The 20,851-nt window shown below is 39.7% G+C and overlaps 1 protein-coding gene, 1 long non-coding RNA gene and 1 other non-coding gene across 3 annotated transcripts in view; 2 read left to right on the forward strand and 1 right to left on the reverse strand.

The window, feature by feature from the left end:
• The first annotated feature begins 188 nt into the window (after positions 1 to 188).
• LOC117667609 (uncharacterized) lies at positions 189 to 4,893 on the forward strand. Its single transcript, XR_004592081.3, has 5 exons — positions 189 to 318; positions 712 to 796; positions 990 to 1,056; positions 2,324 to 2,505; positions 2,823 to 4,893. It is a non-coding gene; the product is annotated as an uncharacterized LOC117667609 (long non-coding RNA).
• Positions 468 to 537, forward strand: LOC117667797 (small nucleolar RNA SNORD49). Its single transcript, XR_004592150.1, has one exon. It is a non-coding gene; the product is annotated as a small nucleolar RNA SNORD49 (small nucleolar RNA).
• A 1,561-nt stretch (positions 4,894 to 6,454) lies between the features above and the next one.
• LRRC75A (leucine rich repeat containing 75A) overlaps positions 6,455 to 20,851 on the reverse strand; it is a 62,206-nt gene continuing 47,809 nt past the window's right edge. Inside the window, exon 4 of the mRNA XM_034421085.3 lies at positions 6,455 to 8,813. Coding sequence (XP_034276976.1) covers positions 8,204 to 8,813 — 610 coding nt within the window. The 3' untranslated portion in view covers positions 6,455 to 8,203. The remainder of the gene's footprint in view (positions 8,814 to 20,851) is intronic.

The following is a 20,851-nucleotide window of genomic DNA, read 5'->3' on the forward strand; positions in this document are numbered from 1 at the left end:
CCCAGAAGATCAACCCCCTTTTTTTTAACCGCGGCTGTTCGCCTTCGCAGGAACCTCTCGCTCCCTCTTCCCCCCGCCCGTACTATTGACCCGGAAATCTTCCAAAATATTCCCGCTTTCAATCCATTTCCGTTCTCCCCCCCCCATTTTGCAGCGGCGAAATGGTATATTCGAACCAATCAGCAGCCACTTTTTCTCCGGTCCACCCACCCGTCGTCCGAATGGTTTGTCCCTCCGCCTTAAAAGAGACCGCGTGGAGGCGGCTCGCTCTTTTCCGCGCTTCGCCGCTGACGTTATCGAAGGTGTTGTCGGAGGGAGGTGAGAGATTTCATGGCGCCCCAGAAAAAGGGTGTGAATTTCGGGGATCGGTCCTTGTCTGGGCCTTTTGTGAGCCAACGTTCTCCCTGCTGTTTGTGTTACCCGGAGGCCTATGGCGCCTCGCGTGGGCCTTAATTTTTTTCCCTTCGCGGGATGATGAGCCGAGATAGGAAGTGCCGTCAGATGCGAGAACTGACGAGAAATTCCTCGTGGCTGACCGCAAGTTGCCCTCTCTTCCCCAGCCACTATTCCTCCTTCCCGAGACAGGCCTAGGTTCAGTCCAGACCAAAAAAAAAAAAAGGGAGAGAGGAAGAGGAGATAGGCCCAACCTCCCACCGACATTACAGAAATTTCCTTTTTTAGGTTCTCCTCTAATCTTGGATTGTGTTGCAGGTTTTCTGCCGTTGCCATGTGGGATCTGGCTTCAAAAAGCCATAGAAAGGATCAATGTATAGAGTTGCGGGAGAAACATCCAAAGGTAAATTCAAAAACCTCTGAAGTTGGATAGTATGAAGGAAGGCTCACCGTGATGATATAAAACCTTTTATGTGCTGGAATTACCGGCAGACTCTTGCTGTTGAGATGGTTCTTTCTGAGGAGCCTCTATGGAGGGAAAACCATTGTTCTCCCAAACACTCTTTCATTACAAGCCTCTCTTTTTCTTTCTTCAGGGAGCCAGAAGCTGTCCTCCAAGATGAGCAATTGTGATTGAAATGCCGATTCTTAACTGGAAAAGATGTAAGTCAAATGGATAGTTCTTGGCTTCTAAGGGTGTGTGCCTGCACACCCTTAACCTGCAAAAATATTTCAAACCCAGAACAAGCTATTATATCCAAGTTTGGTTCTAGATTTCGGGTAGTTTAGAATCTGGACAAGATAAAATTTAGTTGATGGGCTTCTGTGGAAAGTTTGCATGTTAGGTACTAGAACTGCCCTTAAGTAACATCTGGGATACACTTTTTTCAAACAAGCCTAAGTAAGGTGTCACACTCCTATTATCATTTGCTCCCAAAAAAGTTCCTTCCAGCTACATATTTAAAATCCATTTTTAATTTTTTGTAAGTCCTTTACTTTTAGCCAGGTTGGATATGATGCTCTAAGCCAGTGGTTCTCAACCTGTGGGTCGCGACCCCTTTGGGGGTCAAATGACCCTTTCACAGGGGTTGCCTAAGACCATCGGAAAACACATATTTCCGATGGTCTTAGGAATAATTTTATGGTTGGGGGTCACCACAACATGAGGAACTATATTAAAGGGTCGCGGCATTAGGAAGGTTGAGAACCACTGCTCTAAGCAGTCTATCCTAAGGTTCTTTGGTTATTATGTCCATGTGGTGATGGTTCAATAGAAATTCTAGGTCATATACTGTTCCCTATATGAAAGTATCTAGACAGACCCTTACATATCCTGCCTTGAAAAATTTCCAGGTAGGAAGTGCAATTTCTATTTAATGCTAGTAAAATAGCATTAAAGACAAAGATGTGAAAATAACCTTAATTTCTGTGCTACCATTCCTACAATAAACTGTACCATTACTTAGGATTGGAGATTATTTTGTTTGGGTTCATTAACCATGTTTTTAATTTTAGACTCCGTTATATTTAATGTTTTTCTCTTACATGCGTGCCCACATGGATATAAATCTTTTTATTTAATATTGCTTATATTGAACTAATAAAATTAGAACCGGGATAAGACAAGACAAGATTTTTTTTCTTGGCTTTCCTATTTGAGAGAAAACATGACTTCTATTAATTTTTTTAATAATTACTTTATAAATAATTGAATGTGACAAACACACTTGATGTTCCCTCCAATTTTCCCCAGAATAATATCCCTGTGAGGAGATGGGTTGGGCCAAGAGCGACTGGCCCAACATCCAGCCAGCTTGTACATCTAAATTGGGACTAGAATTCAGTCTTGGTTTCTAGGGCACCATCTTAATTTACTACACCAAACTAGCTTGGCAGCAGGAATTCCCAATTCTTTTTCTCTCTTTTTTAGGTTTCTCATCTACCCAATCTTCAAAGATGGAAGTCCCTGCAGATTTCCTTGAAGAGGCTTGTTAGATACACACTATTTGCACTGCCATGAACATGGTTTAAATCAGATCAGATTTGCATTAAAGTTAAGAACTGAAAGAAGATTTTAGAAGAATACACTTCTAAGATGCATGGAGGTAGTAGGTATGTATCTAGTTCATCCTTTGTGTATCTGAGAATCCTATCTAGTAATCTGGACAATTTGAAAGCGGTTCAGATAAACGGTCATACTAAAAAAGATCTGTACGTTTTAATGTTGGAATGTTAAATGTATTTTGCTGGGATTGATTTCTGCATCTTATTTTCAAAGGACACTGTTCACCCAGGAATACTAATAAGGGATATTGCCCTTCTCCCTCGAGTTTGTTATAAATGTTTACAAACTTCATATAAGAAGCCATTATTAATACAAGTAAAAAGTGCTTCAATGTTGCTAACCAATTTGTAAAATCTTGTTTCAGGCTTGGACAAATATTACTACAATTCAATGCACTTAAGACTATTATTCCCAAATTTGGCTAACAGCAAGATGTATATCGATCGAAGAAGAGAACTATACTAAATTAATGTAGCAAATAAAGACAGATTTGGACAAATGGAAAAATCTACAATTCGTTGATCAGAACAACAGCCACAATTAAAATGAATATTCTATTGAAATTTTTACTTTTATTTCAAGTAATTCCGATAAACCTAGGGGGAGACTTTTGAAGAATGATAACATAATTTATCTGGCAAGGAAAGAAACCAAGAATCAAAAATGATACAGGACACTAAGGTGCTGGCGCTTACCTATAAAACCCTTCATGGCTTAGGTCGGGGGTATATGCAGGACCATCTCCTACCCACCTCCCACCATCCTGTCCGCTCACACACGGCGGCCCTCAGGTTACCGTCAACCAGACAATATCGGCTGGAGACGTCCAGGGGTAGAGCATTCTCTGGGCGCTCCTGCCCTCTGGAATGAGTTATCCACCGAGCTCCGGACGGCGCCTGATCTCCGCTCCTTCCGGCCTAAAGACTTGGCTGTTTCAACAAATGGGCTGATTCTGATTCTTGGGTTTTATTTTATTTGTTCCTTGTTTTAATTGGTTTTAATTAGGATTTTTCTCCATTGAATGTTTTTAACTTTTGTTCGCCGCCCTGAGTCCTTTGGGAGAAGGACGGCATATAAATATTTGTAAATAAAATAAAATAAATAAATATAAGGGAAGATTTGGGCTACCAGATTGGGAGCTGTACTATCAAGCTTCAGTGCTTACATGGCTAAGAGTGGCTAAACCTTAATAAAAGAATGTTGGCCGTAGAGGGACATTACTTACAATTGGGATGGCATGCATTTATATGGGGTGGGAAAAATAAAGCACATGGCTACTTCCAAAGACACCAGGTTAGAAATGCTCTGTTAGTATGGGAAAAAATTAATCACTATATGAAAATACTTTTCCACAATGGAAGCACTAATATACCCTAACATGTTAGATTTGGATAAAATAGATATAAAGATATATTAAATGAATAAGGGAAATTAAAAACAAAATGGACTAAAAAAAACAGGAAATTGACAGACAGGTGGCTTTATATGCAAATACAAGATATAAGAAGGATGCAGATAAAAATGGCTTCTATAGTGAACCGCAAGAATTGGATAAGATATTGCAGGGGACAGAAGAAAAACTGATGTTTTACAACTACCTATTGAATTTCAAAATGAAAGAAAAATCAGTAAAGGAAACAACATGGGCAAAAAACGGTATACTATATAACTAGATAATTGGCAAAAGCTGTGGGAAAGAAATAGACTAACAATGTCAACGTCATATAAAGAAAATGCACAAAATGTTCCATAGATGGCATCTACCATCAACAAGATTGGCAAAAATTTCCAAACGTCACCAGAGTGTTGGAAATGCAAACGGGCACAGGGATCTTATCACATGTGGACCTGCCCATCGGTGGAAAAATATTGGGCAAGGATAAAATAGAGCATAATACAACAAATAGACCTAAAACACAGAACTAGGCATAGTAATGGGGAAATGCAATAAAAGAATTCAATATTTAATGTTACATGTAATAGTGGCTAGAATTATGTATGCACAAAACTGGAAAAATGGAAGTATACCCACAGAGGAAATGATAATAAAATATTAGATTATGCTGAAATGGACAGGTCAACAATAGAAATTAAAGACAAAGGAGAAACCGTATTACCTGATATGGGACTTATGGTACAATTGGCTAGACAACAGATGCAAAGGCTAGAAAATGGATGATGAAAGAGGGTGAATAAGTTAGAGAAGTATGTTATAACCATGGATACAATAGATATAAGTATGTTGTATAATACCAAGTTTTTTAAAAAATTATTCTACGGACTATACTGTATGAATAAGAAAAATGGTCCGAACTAGGATGTATAACTACGATATATTTAAAAATATGCTGATCAACCAGCATATCGTCGTTGCAAAATTGAAATTGCGATGTAAAATGAAGGAAAATTACAATAAAAATATTTTTAAAAAACCACTGAGTATCCATTTTTCCTTTGACCCTATGAAGTCCTACATATTGGGGCAAAGAGATTCTTTCCCCCATTATTGTGGCAGTAAACTTACAAGCTAACTTCTCTTCCCTTTGTTGTACACAATTACTGAATGGGTCCAGTTTCAGAGCCCTACAGATGGCAGAGAAGGGATCTTTTGATTGCTTATTTGTACTCTATGACTATCATTAAGTGTTGTACCTTATGATTCTTAATGAATGTATCTTGTTTTTTTATGTATACAGAGCATATGCACCAAAGAAATTCCTTGTGTGTCCAATCACACTAGGCCAATAAAGAATTCTAATTCTTAAAAAATCATCTTGCACCTCTTAAAAGACAGCAATCTCAAAGGTATCCAGGCCCTGGGCCATCTAGGACTTTGGAGGTAACATTACTTTGAATTGCATCCATAAGCCAGCTGGTGGCCAGTGCAGCTCCTAAACAGTATTAGGGAGTCTTAAACTAAATACACTCCAAGCCTATGAAATACTGGCCTAACCAAAAGTTCTGGGTGGCTATATAGAAAATGAGTGGTACTACCGGTAGTTTAGCTAGGAGATAAAAAAAGCTGTTCAATATACAGATGCACCTAAAAGTGAAACTGATCTGTTCCATCTGTTTACAGTTTTCGTTACTTTTCTGCAGCCCTTAAGATTTTTTTTTTACTTAAGCCTGTAGATAAACTGTCCTTTAAAATGCCTATTGAAGTTACATGAAAAAATAACACCAGGTGAACTATTAACATTAGTTTCATGACACTAGTATTCTGTTTTGTTTCTGTCAATTTTGTACCTAATGGAAATTCATGCAGATTATGGCATCTCTTCTGTCATCATGCTTATCAATGTTACGAAGGGAGGTTCCCTGGAAGATGTATTTTTGTTACCTGAATGTTCCTTTTATGACGCATGAGGAAACTTGGATATTGCCACCTGGCACAAGTGGGCACAAGACACACACAAAATGTTAATTTGTATAAGCAGCTGCATTTAAGCAGTTGCCTGTCGAGAGTGTAATTAATCATTGTTTAATAAACAGATGCACTGAATAATGTTTATTCTCTCTATTTTTTTTCCTGGAATTGTGAGCTGGGCTACCATAGTTTCCTATAGGTGGGGGCAAAAGTCTTCTGCACTATTAGACCAACTCCATGGAAGAAGGAATTAGTTCCAGTTGCAGATTGAGTTGTTTTACATTTTATGTCAGTTCCTAGTTTCCTGATCATTGCAATTGAGGGATATAAAAAGTAAAATACTAGTTTTTTTTTTAATCTCCCCCCTTTTAAGAAAGTCTCCCTATGTTTATATTCAGGCTGTTTATTTGACATAAAAAAGAAACCAAGAAAACTTTAACCAAGCCTCCATATTGTGTTTTGGATTAATGGGGTTGAAGTGACAGCATAACTTCACATTCCAGGAATGATGATGCTCACTACCCACCTTCCTTGTATAATTCAGTGTAATGACTGCCCAACCCTGTTCAGCAGTTGCACAAGATTTAGCTTCCCATATCTGCAAATACATTTTCACTAGGAGAAACAGCCTCTTTCAAACAAGTTTTATTTCTTGACAAAGCATATAAAAGACTTTGGCTACATGCAAACTAGGACAATATGGAGCTGCTGGATTTCTATGAAGTACCAGATTGACACTACTGAAAACATACAAGTACTCAAAATGGATACAACAGCAGTGGGGTTTTAGGGAAAAACATTGATCCTGAAAATTGGTCACATGATGAGCCGCACCTCCTCCCTAAAGTAGATTAGTCCTAGCAATTGCAATCAGAGCCCACTCTGAAAGGTATCAGTTATTGGATGCTCTTCAAACTTGCCAGGACGAAGTGCTTTTGATGTACCAAAACTATAGTGTTGAAAGCTCACACAAGAGATTGGCGTGATAGTTAATTTGGGCAAGATTCTTCATGGGTAGCTCAGAAAAACAACAAAGCCAGCATTTACTTCATGACAGTCAAGTGCTGCAAAGGGTTGGTGACTAAAGCTCCCTTAAGTGTGTAATCCAGGTACTAAACATCAGGAAAAATTGACCCTATCAAGCTGAATTGAATCTATTGTCTCTTCTGCGCCACAGTGATGAAATCCAAAGTAACTGAAAGCTGCACTTTTTCCACAAAGTATAATTATAGCAACTTGCAACAAATGCCTGGGATTGCCATCACCCACATTTCATCCCTTGATGCCTAGAGCGAGGCCTTGCTAACCCTAAAAGGCACCCCCGACACACCAGGAAGGCACATGTTTTTAAGTACCACAAATTCACACTCCTTAAAGCAAGGGAATGGGGAGTTTTTCATTTATACCGATTTGTTTGCTTTATGAACCAATGTAATCTGTGTCATCTATCAACGCATAGTGTCTTACTTCTCTTGTATTTAAATTTTATTTCATTCGAGAGACAGACTTCAGAAGGTGCAAGTTTTTCAGCACTGCTGACTCACACTGCTTTCAATTTATAAAAATTACATTTGAAGACCGGCAATCTTGTAGCACCTTAAGACTTTACAAATAAAACTCATGGATTTCAGCCAACTTCATCAGATTCATGGCATAACCTGAGATAGGTACACATCCATGGCTTATTTGGGACAGGAGACAATAAATTGGTTGGGAAAGGATGAAATGCAGAAGGTATAGTAGTGATGGTTACCTTCTTGGCAGTGATTATTCAGTGAGACATTCAAAATTGTTTTGGTGAGTCGATTAACATGTTTCTAATCCATGGGATTAATTTTGTTTCTATCCAAGCATGGAATTTTTCCACCTAAAACTTCTATTCAAAGTAATTCATTTCAAAAGTAAAAACTCCTCCATAATGAGTACAGAATTATTTGTACCTAATATGAAAATTTAGTGTATTTAACTAAAGTGTTTAACCTGGGGGGGAAAAGCAGGCTCAATAGTGGCATTGCATTTTTGTGTGTTTCTTATACCTTCCACTGAACAGTCAACTAGCAATCACCCCTATGATAACTACAAAGTTTCAGGAATTAAAGGGATGCTTTGATTTGGATACTGCACTGAACAAGTAGTTGGGATTGGCATAAATAATCCCTTCCAGTATAATTCTATATAATGGTTCAAAATTGTAGCAGATCATTAATACGTGAATTGCAGCCAACTTTGTAATTTGGCCTTCCCTTTTTGGTCCTGCAAGTTAAGGAATTAAAAGTTTTTATTAGAAGAGAGCTTCATTAGCATAAACTAGCCAAGATCCTTTGTGGTTATAAAGGATCCATTTGGCACATCCTAGGCAAATGAGAGAGAACTCTATTTCATGTCTGAAACAAACCGGTAGAAACCTGTTCTTGATTTGTAGATTCATTTGGCATCAGCTTAACCTCAATAGCTTCACCTGTCCATACCTGCCTGGTCTTCATGTCTTCCAGGCCACCATCATTTTGGTCTTCATCCTGTGAGGAAAGACCTTCTTGGCTCTCAAGGTCACTCATCTGACTTTCCTGACTTTCCCCAAATTCAAGAATAGTTGGGAGATTGCTTTGGGTAGGGCTTCGTTTCTTAAGGCTAACCAGAAAGGGCTGTGGCAGGGAGAATATGTCCACATTATTGCCCAGATCAATCCAAGTTATGCTGGGGAAGTTTCTGGTGTCCTTCAAACTTTCAGTCAGGTCCCGGAGGACGGCTTTTGTAAGCCTGTTGCCATTAAGGGAAAGAGTTGTGAGACGAGGTAGGGCACTGAGAACTGGCAAAAGCTGGAGGAACATCTCATCTGTCATCTCAGTGAAGCAAAGCTCCACATTTTCAATATATTCAGAGCTGTGCTGGAGGTACGAGATAACCCGGTCTAATTCCTTCATGGTCAAAGGGATGCCAGACAAGTCCACTGTATTGTCCAGAGGATTCCCCACCAAGATCGTTTTCAAACTGCAAAACAATGAAAAATGGAAATTATTGATTCATTTCCAGTTTATCGTAACAGCTGTAAAAGTTGTCAGTTCTGACTAGAAAATTATTTTGACAATAGCTTAATAATTCAGCTGGGAGTGAATAGAATGAATCCATCCAAGACAGTAATTTTTCTAGGGGATATGGCAGTCAAATTTGTTAATATACAATACTCAATGACTACATCAATAGCATTTACTTGATTACCAGCCCATTTTGGGGGTTTGCACAGTACACAGAGCTATTAAGCGAATAGGTTGGATTTGTATCATGGCAAGTCATTCACGCAAAGCAACATTAAAATTAACTATGCTTATATTATGTAAATTCATAGTCATTTGGTCTTTGGGGGAACATTTGTTCTCTAAACAATATTTATATAACAGGAAACCCACATATTCAAAGCTGTTCATATATATATACCTCTCTGTTATGCAGACATGATAAACATGTGGAAAGAGGGTGGAAAGAGGCAGATTATGAGAAGTATCCGACATAACCATATTCTAGGAAATCATTTTTTTCAATAAAATTTATACCAACAGGACAAATAAAGCACCAAGCCTATTAAATAGTAGTCTCTCTTTAAAATAGGGAACCATACAAGGAAAGCAGATTATGTCTCTAATGCTTTTAAAGGGCATCTGACAATATAAAGCTTAACAAAAGCACGAGATTACTTAAGCATAAGAAACATCGAATAAATTTATTTTATTTATCGTTTTTATTGTTTTGAGAAGACAGGTAAGATATACTGGTGTCAAATACTTGAAAGGGTGATATTTTAAATTCAAAATATCTTCCCTATCCTAGAGTGTAGGATTCACAATAATACAAGTGCTGTATCACATGATAAGCTAGTTATGGTAGCTTCCCACTAAATTTTAACAACTTCAGGGCAGCAGTTTGAACAATAGAAGCAGTCACCAAACAAAAAGATGAGCACCCATCGCTGAATATCCAAGCACAGTCAGGATGAATATTTCTTGAAAATGCTTCATTTTGGATTTTTGCTTAAACAGTTGGGGGAGGGGTCCCAGAAGTCCAATTCTATGGGAGTGCAAGGTTTGCTGAAATTATTTTTCTCTTGTTATTTTATCACAGACTTATTGAGTCATGAAATCTGAAATTACCACCTGAAATCTGAAATCAGCTCTCCCCTCCCCCTGCCCCAAAATATTGTACAGGGACACATGGGCAGGCACAGAGCTTCCTTCCTTTGGTGGGGAGAAAAAAAACCCTTAGTGACTCACACCGAAAGGAGTGAAACCACTGCATTGCAACAAGGTGAGGATTATAAAACATTCTGCTTGCAGAAGCAGCAATTCAGAAATGCAAATAGAGGACATTAAGAAAAAAAAGTTATGAAAACCTTTCTAGAATCTTTTAACTGATACTAGCAGAGACCTTCAAGTGCAGAAAATATAACAGCATGAGGAAGAAGATCAATTAGACTTTAGTGTTCTGATTCATAACAAATTTCTACGGTTTTACTAGCACTTCTTGAGGGTTCCATTTAGATGCTTTTAGTAAATATACTCAGAGACCTAGTTAATAGGAGCAAACCCTCATTTTACTTGTTTCTTCACTGTTTGAGACTTCCAAAAGTTGCATCTTATTTCCTAGTTTTAAATAAAGTACTAGAATGTCTTACAGTAAAAATGATCATAATGAAATAATCATAGAATAATAAAAAAAATAAAAGTATCGTATTTCCCCCAAAATAAGACCCTGTCACATCCCCTCACATCCTGGACATAAACTGTTTCAACTCCTACCCTCAAAACGACACTATAAAGCACTGTACACTAAGACAACTAGATACAAGAACAATTTTTCCCCAAATGCCATCACTCTGATAAACAATTCTTTCAACACTGTCAAACTATTTACATTAGGCTGCATTACTATTGCTATTGGTCGTCTCATCGTTCCTGTCGCCCATCTCCTTCCACTATGACTGCATGACTGTAATTTTGTTGCTTGTATCCTTGTGATTTATAATGCTATTGATTGTTTCCTAGTTTGATTTGATTGCTTATTGTGCCATATGACTGTCACTGGGTGTTGTGCCTTGTGATTCTTGACGAGTATATCTTGTCTTTTTATGTACATGGAGAGCATATGCACCAAAGACAAATTCCTTGTGTGTCCAATCACACTTGGCCAATAAAGAATTCTATTCTATTCTATTCTATTCTATTCTGTTCTGTTCTGTTCTGTTCTGTTCTGTTCTGTTCTGTTCTGTTCTGTTCTATTCTATTCTATTCTAATGCTTTAATACAGAAAAATACCAATGTGAACAGACTTGGTCCAACAATGTTTAGTGGAAGAATTGCCCACCCAATTTGCAGTTGCCTCATGATATCAGGGCCTCAAAATCTACTTTCAGTAATGTATGTCCAAAAACAGGTACAAAAATCATTTAAAAATCTTAAATTCATAGCAGCATTAGAATACTTGCTGGACTTTATTTCCTCCTAGTCTATAAAAATTTCAGCCTTCCAGATGTTACTGAATAGCCATAGCCAGCATAATCATTGGTAAAAGATGCAGTAAATTAACTCAGGAACATGGAGTTCAACACACATTATCTACCCCTTTGGCCTAGTAGTAAATAGGCCAGAAGTAGGTTCATGCTCATTTAAGGCTGTGCCAATCTGAAACACCAATATTAAAACATAAATACAGCTTCGTATCTATTTTTAATTTGGTAAAGTTGAAACTGCAAGAACTAGAATTGATTCAAAGATGCACGCGCATACACACACATACAGAGTTGAAACCTGGAAAAGGATCAGAAATGATAGGTTTAAGGTATTTATCTGATTAATTTTATGACACCAATAAGAAATAGAATAGAATTCTTTATTTATTATGAATGGTATCAAAGCAGAAGGGATTTTTCTCTTCTTTCTATTTTCCTGTTTATATTTTCTGATCGAAAATGAATGCAAAAATTTCTTCATAGAAATAGCTTCTGATTATTTCTATAGGTTTTTCACAATTTCAAAATTTTGGTACAATCTGATGAAGTGAAAAAAAAAAATACTGTCTGAAGTATATCCAGTTCAATTTAAATTGGGGGGGAGGGGGGGAGGAGGAGGAAATAGCCCAAATCACTGAAAAGGTGGTAAATATCTGTACAGATCAACAGTAAAATTTCCTTGAAGTCAAACCTGACTCCTAGTGGATTTTTGGAGACATACATGTGCTTTTCTTTTCAGCAATACAGTGTTTTGCTACTGCTATCTTCTAGTCTCCCACACAAATGCTAATCAGGCCCAACCCTGCTTAGTTTACAAACTAAGACAAGGTGTACAATATACTTAGGTATTATAGTAAAACTCTAAGAAGGCAATATAGATATTTATCTATGTTTATCTACAAAAATATGCTAAAATTCAGGAACTGTGATACATTAAAAATTTTTACATTACTGTACCGAATATAAAAATCTTAAGCACATATTATAAGTAAATTACTATAAATTATGTATTATTTATGGATATGTAAGGTAAAAAAGAAGGTCATTTCATTGATACATTAGATTCCTATTTATTCCTTTGTTGGAATAATACTTAACCTCAGATGCATTTTGTAGATCAACTTCACCAGTTTGTTCTTTGGCAGACATCCAGTGTGAGGCTAAGATATCTAAAAGGATCACTTTGTTCTATATCGACCTGCCTATTATTTATGACTGTCATCATAAATTGTTGTAAATTTTATCAATTTAATAGATTAGCTTGGCAGGTGCTTGAAAAAGGATCTTTGATAGCATGACTGTAAAACCTTCTCTATGCAGCATTTTTTTAAAATACTAGTAGGGTTTTAAACAGAGTATATATAGAGTTTTGTCACCATATAATTTTAATGTAATTCTCAAATTTCATTATATGGTTTTTGTTCTTATAGTTTTTTTTTTATAAAGTGTTTACTATACAGTATTGAATGTTTAATGAGTAGTACTATTCACATGGAAATACTGATTAAAGCAGAAATAGGGAACCAATAACCCTCTAAATCAGTGGTTCTCAACTTTCCTAATGCTGCGACCCTTTAATACAGTTCCTCATGTTGTGGTGACCCCCAACAATAAAATTATTCCTAAAATCATTGAAAATATGTGTTTTCCGATGGTCTTAGGTGACCCCTGTGAAAGGGTCATTCGACCCCCAAAAGGGTCCCGACCCACAGGTTGAGAACCACTGCTCTAAATTATTAACTGAACTTCAATTTCTAACATTTTTCATTGTTGGCTAGGGTTTTATGAATTGTAGTTTAGAAACATTTGGAGAAATCCTGGATTTCAGCTTAAAATGAAACATTATACAGTAATGTTTTCTAGTTTCGATTTCTTATATACAGTAAACATGTTTAGTTAATGTGTATGGTTTATATTAAAACTTCTTTGTATTTAATTAGAAATGTGTTGAAACTTTGGGTAAAGCTCCTGCTGTATTTATGGCTCAGATTATAAATTTACAGAAACAGAACTGTTTGCTAGTGTTATTGTTAAAACAAAGTACAATATCGCCTTGTTGACAACTAAAAACTAAATACCAAAATTGTGAAACATCTACAACCCATATTCTGCCAAGATTTAGAAATGTATTGCCTCAGGAGGAATTGCAAAATGTTTGCAATTACAAGAGCAAAAGGGTGATTTCTAAAAACAAATAGAAATTAATCTTCTGATGCATCTAAACTAAGATTAAAATAATATAGGGGAAGTAGATGTAAAAAAATAATCATAAATAAAATAATCATTCTCAGAGGAGCCACTGGCCTCTTACATTTTATCCAGTAAATAAGCAACATCTCTTAAAAAGTAACAATGAAAAAAGAGAGATCTACTGTGTGTATATATTACATTCTATAAACTTGATTTTTACAACACTAAACTGGCACATTTCATTTCTCCTTTTTAATCTTCCTTTGCACAGAGCAATAGCTGTTGGGAAAAAAAACCCTTCAGGTTTATGAGAGGTGAATCCATTATAACCAAGGCTAAAACAGTGTGTACACACAAATAAAATAGTTATGACATAACACATAAATATTTTCAAACAGTGAAAAAGCCACACATCACCAAACCGGTTTATGATCCTTGTCTTCACAGATTCAATCTGCACTGTAATGTAGAAGTAGGATACGCTTCGGCTGGTTTACAAAACAGAAAGAGGCAACCATTTTGAAGAAAAATAATGCTCAACCTGTACAGCACTGCTTTCTTCCAGGCAAGAAAAAGCAAATTAAATACTACTTTACATCCATTCTGCCCTATTTATGGATATACGCTAATATTGCTGGATGCTGAATAGGCACATAGAATCCTTTGAATTCACCTGACTTCTTTAACCTTTCCCTGTAGGACTTCACTTCCACTCTCCCCAGCTACACTGACCATCTCTGAACAATCCACTTTGGGAATACTCTTCATAAATGGTAGTGCCTAGAATATATAATACAGGTAGTCCTCGACTTATGACCACAAATTGATCCCAACATTTCTGTTGCTAAGTGAGAATTGTTAAGATGGTTTTGCCCCATTTTACAATGTTTGTTGTCCCGGTTGTTAAGTGAATCACTGCAGTTGTTAAGTTAGTGACACTTAAATGAATCTGGCTTCCCGATTGACTTCGCTTTTCAGAAGGATGCGAAAGGTGATCACATGACCCCCGGAACACTGCACTCGGCATAAACATGAGTCAGTTGCCAATAACCTGAATTTTGATCATGTGACCATGGAGATGCTGCAACAGAAGTGTGAAAAATGTCACTTTTTCAGTGTCGTCGTAGCTTCAAACTGTCACTAAACAAACTGTTGTAAGTCAAACCTTGTTGCTGGTATCCTTAAGATTTATATTGACTGCTTCCCTATGACTATCATTAAGTGTTGTACCTTATGGTTCTTGACGAATGTATCTTTTCTTTTATGTACACCGAGCGTATGCACCAAGACAAATTCCGTGTCCAATCACACTTGGCCAATAAAGAATTCTATTCTATTCTATTCTATTCTATTCTATTCTATTCTATTCTATTCTATTCTATTCTATTCTATTCTATTCTATTCTATTCTATTCTATTCTATTCTATTCTATTCTGACTAACTGTATTGCATTGAAGTCTGACCAAAGCAGAATCAAGTGTCATAGTAAGGGCAGTGTTATTCTGTTTGCTTCACCAAGAATCTTTCTAAGTCAAGTTTGTGTTCAGTAAAAACCACTACAACCTTTCTACATGTACTGCTTTCAGAACAGGTGTCACTCTCCTTGAATTAGTGCAACTGTCTGGATGCAGAACCTGTTAGATTTTGTCTGGTACTGTGGTTCATGAAGAACACAAAGTATTTTCAGTCCTAAAGTATTTTAAACTCTTCCAGCTTGGTATTATATGTAACTTTAATGAGCATTCCTTCCATTCTTTTATCCATATAATATTTAATTTTTATACACAAATCCAACATTGGAATTTTGGTTTGCTGTGGAACCATTTTTGAACATTTTAAAAATACAATAATTTTTATTGTTCATGGCTCTGAGTTGTTGTTGAGATGGATGGCTACATAAACTGATGGAATAAATAAATAAATAAATCTGTCATCAGCTATAAATCTATTCAACATTACCACTTCTAATCAGCATTTTACAAGATTGCCAACAATATCATGGGGAAATTTGTTGACAGTCTTCATGAAACTAAAATATATTTTTCCCTTGGCATTCCCTTGGTCTACAAGATTAATACTTTTATTAATTGCATTTAATGAATAATATTCCTAGTTTTTTAAACTCATAATTAATATTTAACTATGTTAAACATGACAAAGAAATATTATTAAGCATCCTCAGAAAATTGAAGCCTCTAGGCGTCTGTGCTGATTTGTACAACTGTTGCTATTGTTGGTACATTCTTGAGCAGGTGGGGAAAAATAATTAGCCTTTGCAGTTCCCATTGAGTGCAGCTCAACAAATTTGTGTATTTGAAATTGCAGCTGTAGTCAAAGTAAATCCAATCCAATCCGTCTCTTTTCTTTTTTCAAAGAAAAGCAGATATGGGATTCTCAGTTCAAAAGAGAGTTGTGAGGGAAGGAGCTTAATCTTTCCATTTTCTTCAAAAACACTTCATTGTTGAAAAGCCCACCCTCCCTTTTGGATGGCAAAGAACCTCCTGCTTAGGTAAAGCAGAACTTTGGGGCTGGATGACCTTCAAGTGAGCTCTTTATTTTATTAGTTTATGAAAACATTTAATGAATTCTGGCAGCCAACAGGATTTGTTAACAGCTGTTCTTTGTTTCCTACAATCTGCCCCCCCCGCCCACTACCATGTGATCGCCTTTCGCGTCCTTCTGAAAAGCAAAGTCAGATTCATTTAAGTGTCACTATCTTAACAACTGCAATGATTCACTTAACAACCGTTAAGTTTGTAAAATGGGGCAAAACCCTCTTAACTACTCTTGTTTAGCAACAGAAATGTTGGGATTAATTTGTGGTCATAAATCGAGGACTACCTGTATTATATATTCTAGGCCCGTGATGGCTAACCTGTGACACGTGTGCCACAAGTGGCACACAGAGCCAGATCTGGGAGCACACGAGCATTGCTCTAGCTCAGCTCCAGCGTGCATGTGTGCGCCAGCCAGCTGACTTTCAGGCCTTTCGGGCCCACCGGAAGTTGGGAAATGGGCTGTGTCCGACCTCCGGAGGGCCTCCAGGGGGGTGGGGAAGGCCGTTTTCACCCTCCCCAGGCTCCAAGAAAGCCTCTGGAGCCTGGGGAGGGTAAAAGACGGGCCTACTGGGCCCACTGGTAACCTTTTTGCCATTGTGTGCCAAAAGCGGGGGGAGTCCGGAGGGGTTGCGTGCGCATGCGCGGGGGGCAAGGTGACATTGAATTACGGGTGTGGGTACACTCGTGCGCAACCTCCCCGTGGTCCCCCCACTTTTGGCACATGACGGCAAAAAGATTAGTCATCACTGTTCTAGGCACTACCATTTATGAAGAGTATTCTCAAGGTGGATTGTTCAGAGATGGTCAGTGTAGCTGGCGAGAGTGGAAATGAAGTTCTACAAGGAAAGGTTAAAGAAGTCAGGTGAATTCAACTTAGAGAAAACATGATTAACAGGCATAAACATCTTCAAATATCTGAGAAGCTTTCATGCAGATTATGAGACACAAACCTACTTTCTGTTATTCCAAAAGATTAGGCTTGGCATCTAAAACTAAGGGTTCACATGGGAAAGGATTTAGAGGAGACATTAGGAACAGCTCCCACACAATATGAGATGTTTGACGATGGAGCAGGTTGCTTTGAAATTAATGGTTCTGGCTTCGTTGTAGGTTTTTTAAGGAAAGGCTCAATTGCCAACTTTCAAGGAATGCTATAGTACTAGAAATCTTTAATTGGCAAGAGGGTTGGACTAGATGACATTTGGACATTCTTCCAGAAAAAACAAACAACTCCCCCCCCCCAAAAAATCAATTCAGTAAATTCTGGCAGAAAGAGGAAAAACCGCTTTCATATTGCCGTTGACACTGGCAGAGTCTGTTTCTTAATTGCCATTTTTCTTCTATGCTTTCTAGTGCTTCCTAGTTCAGGGAGTACAAAATAAGTGCCTTTTCTGTTGCAGCGTTTGGCTTTTGGGATATACTAACTAAGGTTAGGGTGGTGCTGACTCAGCTGACCTTTCAGAAAATCCTTAACAACTCTGGACTCATTGCATTGGAACAAACCTTAGACTCTTCTAGAACTACCCTCTGCCCAGTCTTTTCATGAAACCGTCGCTTCCCGCTGGACACCCTCGATCCCAGAGGAATGATCGCAGCTCTGGTTGGTGAGTAGTCCCCCTGTTAGGCCATCGGGTAGGCCTGGTTCCTGCTCGTCTGCTTCCCGGCCGGCGGCTGATTTTGTTCCTTGGGGCGGAGACCTCAGGTTCTGCGACTGTTGCTCTGGCCCTCCGGTCGCGGTCCAGTCGCCCTAGTTCCTCAGCTTGGTGTCCCCCAGGCGGTGTCTGAGTTGGTTGATATGCTTCTTCCAGATCCGCCCTACTCCAGCTCAATGCGGTATGACTTGGGGCCAGTGACAGTCACGACTCGGCCCGCCAGCCAGGTCGGATACCCCGCATAGTTGTGTGCGAATACCTGGTCCTGTATGTTGAATGCCCGCGTGGGCCGTGCGGAGTCCAGGGGGGTCTCAGGAAGATAGTCCGGGTGGTATCGGTCAAGAACCTCCCCAAGGTTTCGCACACGCGTCCCATCAACTGGCCTATTGACTCCCTTGATATAAAAACGTCATCGAAGTATGACACCACCCTGGGATCCCGTACAGTAGCCGCTCCATTAGGCACTGGAAAAGTCCTGGGGCTACGCTGACCCCAAACTGCAACCTGGTACATTTAAATGCCCCCCTATGAGTCACTATGGTTTGTGCTTCAGCGGTGGCTTCGTCTACTGGCAGCTGCTGATAGGCCTGGGCAAGGTTCAGCTTGGCAAATATCTTCCTGCTTCCTAGGGAATGCAGCAGATGTTGCACCACGGGCACTGGGTACGCACTCTGCTGGAGGACCTTGTTCAGCGTACACTTGTAATCTGTGCAGATGCGGAGGGACCCACCTGGCTTCACGGGGGTGACTATGGGAGTCTCCCACACCGCGTGGTCGGTTGGCATGAGGATTCCCTGGGCAATGAGCTTGTCTAATTGTTCCTTGACCTTGGGCCACAAAGCAAATGGTACCCTACGGGGTTTGAGTCTGATGGGGGTCACCTGGGGGTCTAGGTTAAATGAAATGGGTTTCCCCGTATATTTAACTAGACCCTCGTTGAAGACGTCTGCGAAGTCTGCCAACAACTGGTCCAGTTCGTGGGTGGTTACGCTGTGCAGTTCGGTGATGTCCAGGCCCAGGGGTTTAAACCATTCCACTCCCAGCAGTGATGGCCAGTGGCTGCCAACAACCGTGAGCGGCAGCCAGTCCTGGAACTCGTGGAACGTTACTTTGACCTCCATACTGCCTAGTACCTCTATCCGGTTCCCTTGATAGTCATTCAGGCGGACATTTGGCGGCTTCAGGAACTTCCTGCTTGCGGCTGGGTTCAACTTCTTGATTGTTTGCCAGGATACTATTGTAAAATACGACCCTGTGTCCAGCTCCATTTTACATGGTTCCCCTTCAATGTTCACGATTGCGTGGTATTTCTCCTGCTCATATGCATCTGTGTGTCCCACGGTTGTGTAATGGATTTCTCTAGGAGCTTGGTATTGGTCCTCTCTTCATCTGCTCTGTTGTTGGCCGGCTCTAGGGTTCCCTGGTCTTCCTGATGGGGCTATAGGCTTTGGCTGAAAGGGAATGGGTTGGGGCGCTTTGCAGGCTTCGGCAATGTGGCCCTTTCTTTGGCATCGGCGGCATGTTGCGTCCCGGAAATGGCAAGCTGCCCTTGTGTGGAAACCCATGCAGCCCGGGCAACGTGGCTGCCTGGTCTCCGCGTCCCTGGGGTTCTGCCGCTTTTCTGGGTACACGCGGTGGATGGTGTCGTCTGTGTCGTCCTAGTCATCATCGTACTCAGGGACTTTGGTTGACCAGTTGGGCTCCCGGTACGTGTGGTGCACCCCGCTGGTCTTCCTTACATTTGCTGCCAAGTTGTCTGATGATTCTGCAGCCCTGGCCTCCTCGACAATGTCCTTGAATGAGACCCCTCTCCTTATCAACATTTTCTTTTGTAGAGCAAGGTCCCTCATCCCCAGGATGATCCAGTCCTTCGTCATTTCTTCGGGATTTATGAACTCACACCTGGTAGCGATCTCCCGGAGGCTGGCCACAAAATCATTGACGGTTTCTCCCTCTCGTTGGCGCCGGTGGTAAAACTTATTTCAGCTTACCATGGGGGCGGCGGATGGTGCATAGGACATTGCAGGGTGGCCCAGGCGATGGTCTCCACATCTGCTGTGGCAATCAGTGTCTGTGCCATTTTGTAGATCTTGGTGCTGCAGTAGGTCAGGAATAACACTCGCTTCCTGTTGTCCGGCCTGTCCTGGTAATCGTTGGCCTCCAGGAACATTCTGAACCGGCCCATGTATGTATGCCAGTCTTCCGCCTATGGGTCGAAGATCACTGGGGCCGACGATACTTGCGATGCCATTCGTGCAGGTGGTCTGAGGTCCTTGTTTCAAGACAGCTATGTGGTTCACAAGGAGGTTCTCAGGTCCCTTTTGTCCTTCGTTGCTAGTGTTAGATCAGCGCAAGGCAACAGACAAGAGTCATTAGTGAATTCAGCACCTTTTTATTTCCAGCAAAATGTGACTGCACTCTGCTGGCTGGGCTGCCAGAGTTCGCCTTTTTAAGGAGCTCCAGGCAGACCAGCCGGCCAATGACAGCAGGTTAAATCTCCCATGGTCCGGACAGCCAATCAGCAGTGAGCATGAAACCTCATGTAGATTCTAGCCAATCCGTGGTGAGCATGAAAATTTATGTAGATTCTAGCCAATCCGTACATAACAGAAGCAATTCAACTTTAGGAGGCAAGCTGTTCCATTGCTTAAAAGCTCTCCGAGTCAGGAAATTCATCCTAAATACAAATTTGGATCCCTCGCAGTAAACTTCCTCTCCCGGTTCTTGTGTTATCCTCGGGTGCTAGAGAGAATAAATCTACTCCTTCTTCTCTGTGACATCCCATCATGTACAGTATTGGAAGGCTGTTATCCTATCTCTCCTTAGCCTTCTGTTCCGTAACTTAAACATATCAAGTTCCTTTAGCAGCTCATTTCTACTGAAGAAAACTTACAAGCAGAAGTGCCACAAGATATGGTTTAAAAAAAAGTAAAGATGACAGCTGCAGCAGCATCTTGTCTTTTTTTAAACAAGCCATGTGGACATCGCTACTTATAATTTTAAAAAGAAGAGCAACTGAAAATGCTGGGAATGAATTTATTTTACAATCCTGTAAGGCAGTGGTTCTCAACCTGTGGGTCGCGACCCCTTTGGGGGTCTAAGACCCTTTCACAGGGGTCACCTAAGACC

The sequence above is a fragment of the Pantherophis guttatus genome, chromosome 1 (genome assembly GCF_059756535.1).
Source record: "Pantherophis guttatus breed Tessera chromosome 1, ASM5975653v1, whole genome shotgun sequence".
Taxonomy (NCBI): Eukaryota; Metazoa; Chordata; class Lepidosauria; order Squamata; family Colubridae; genus Pantherophis; species Pantherophis guttatus.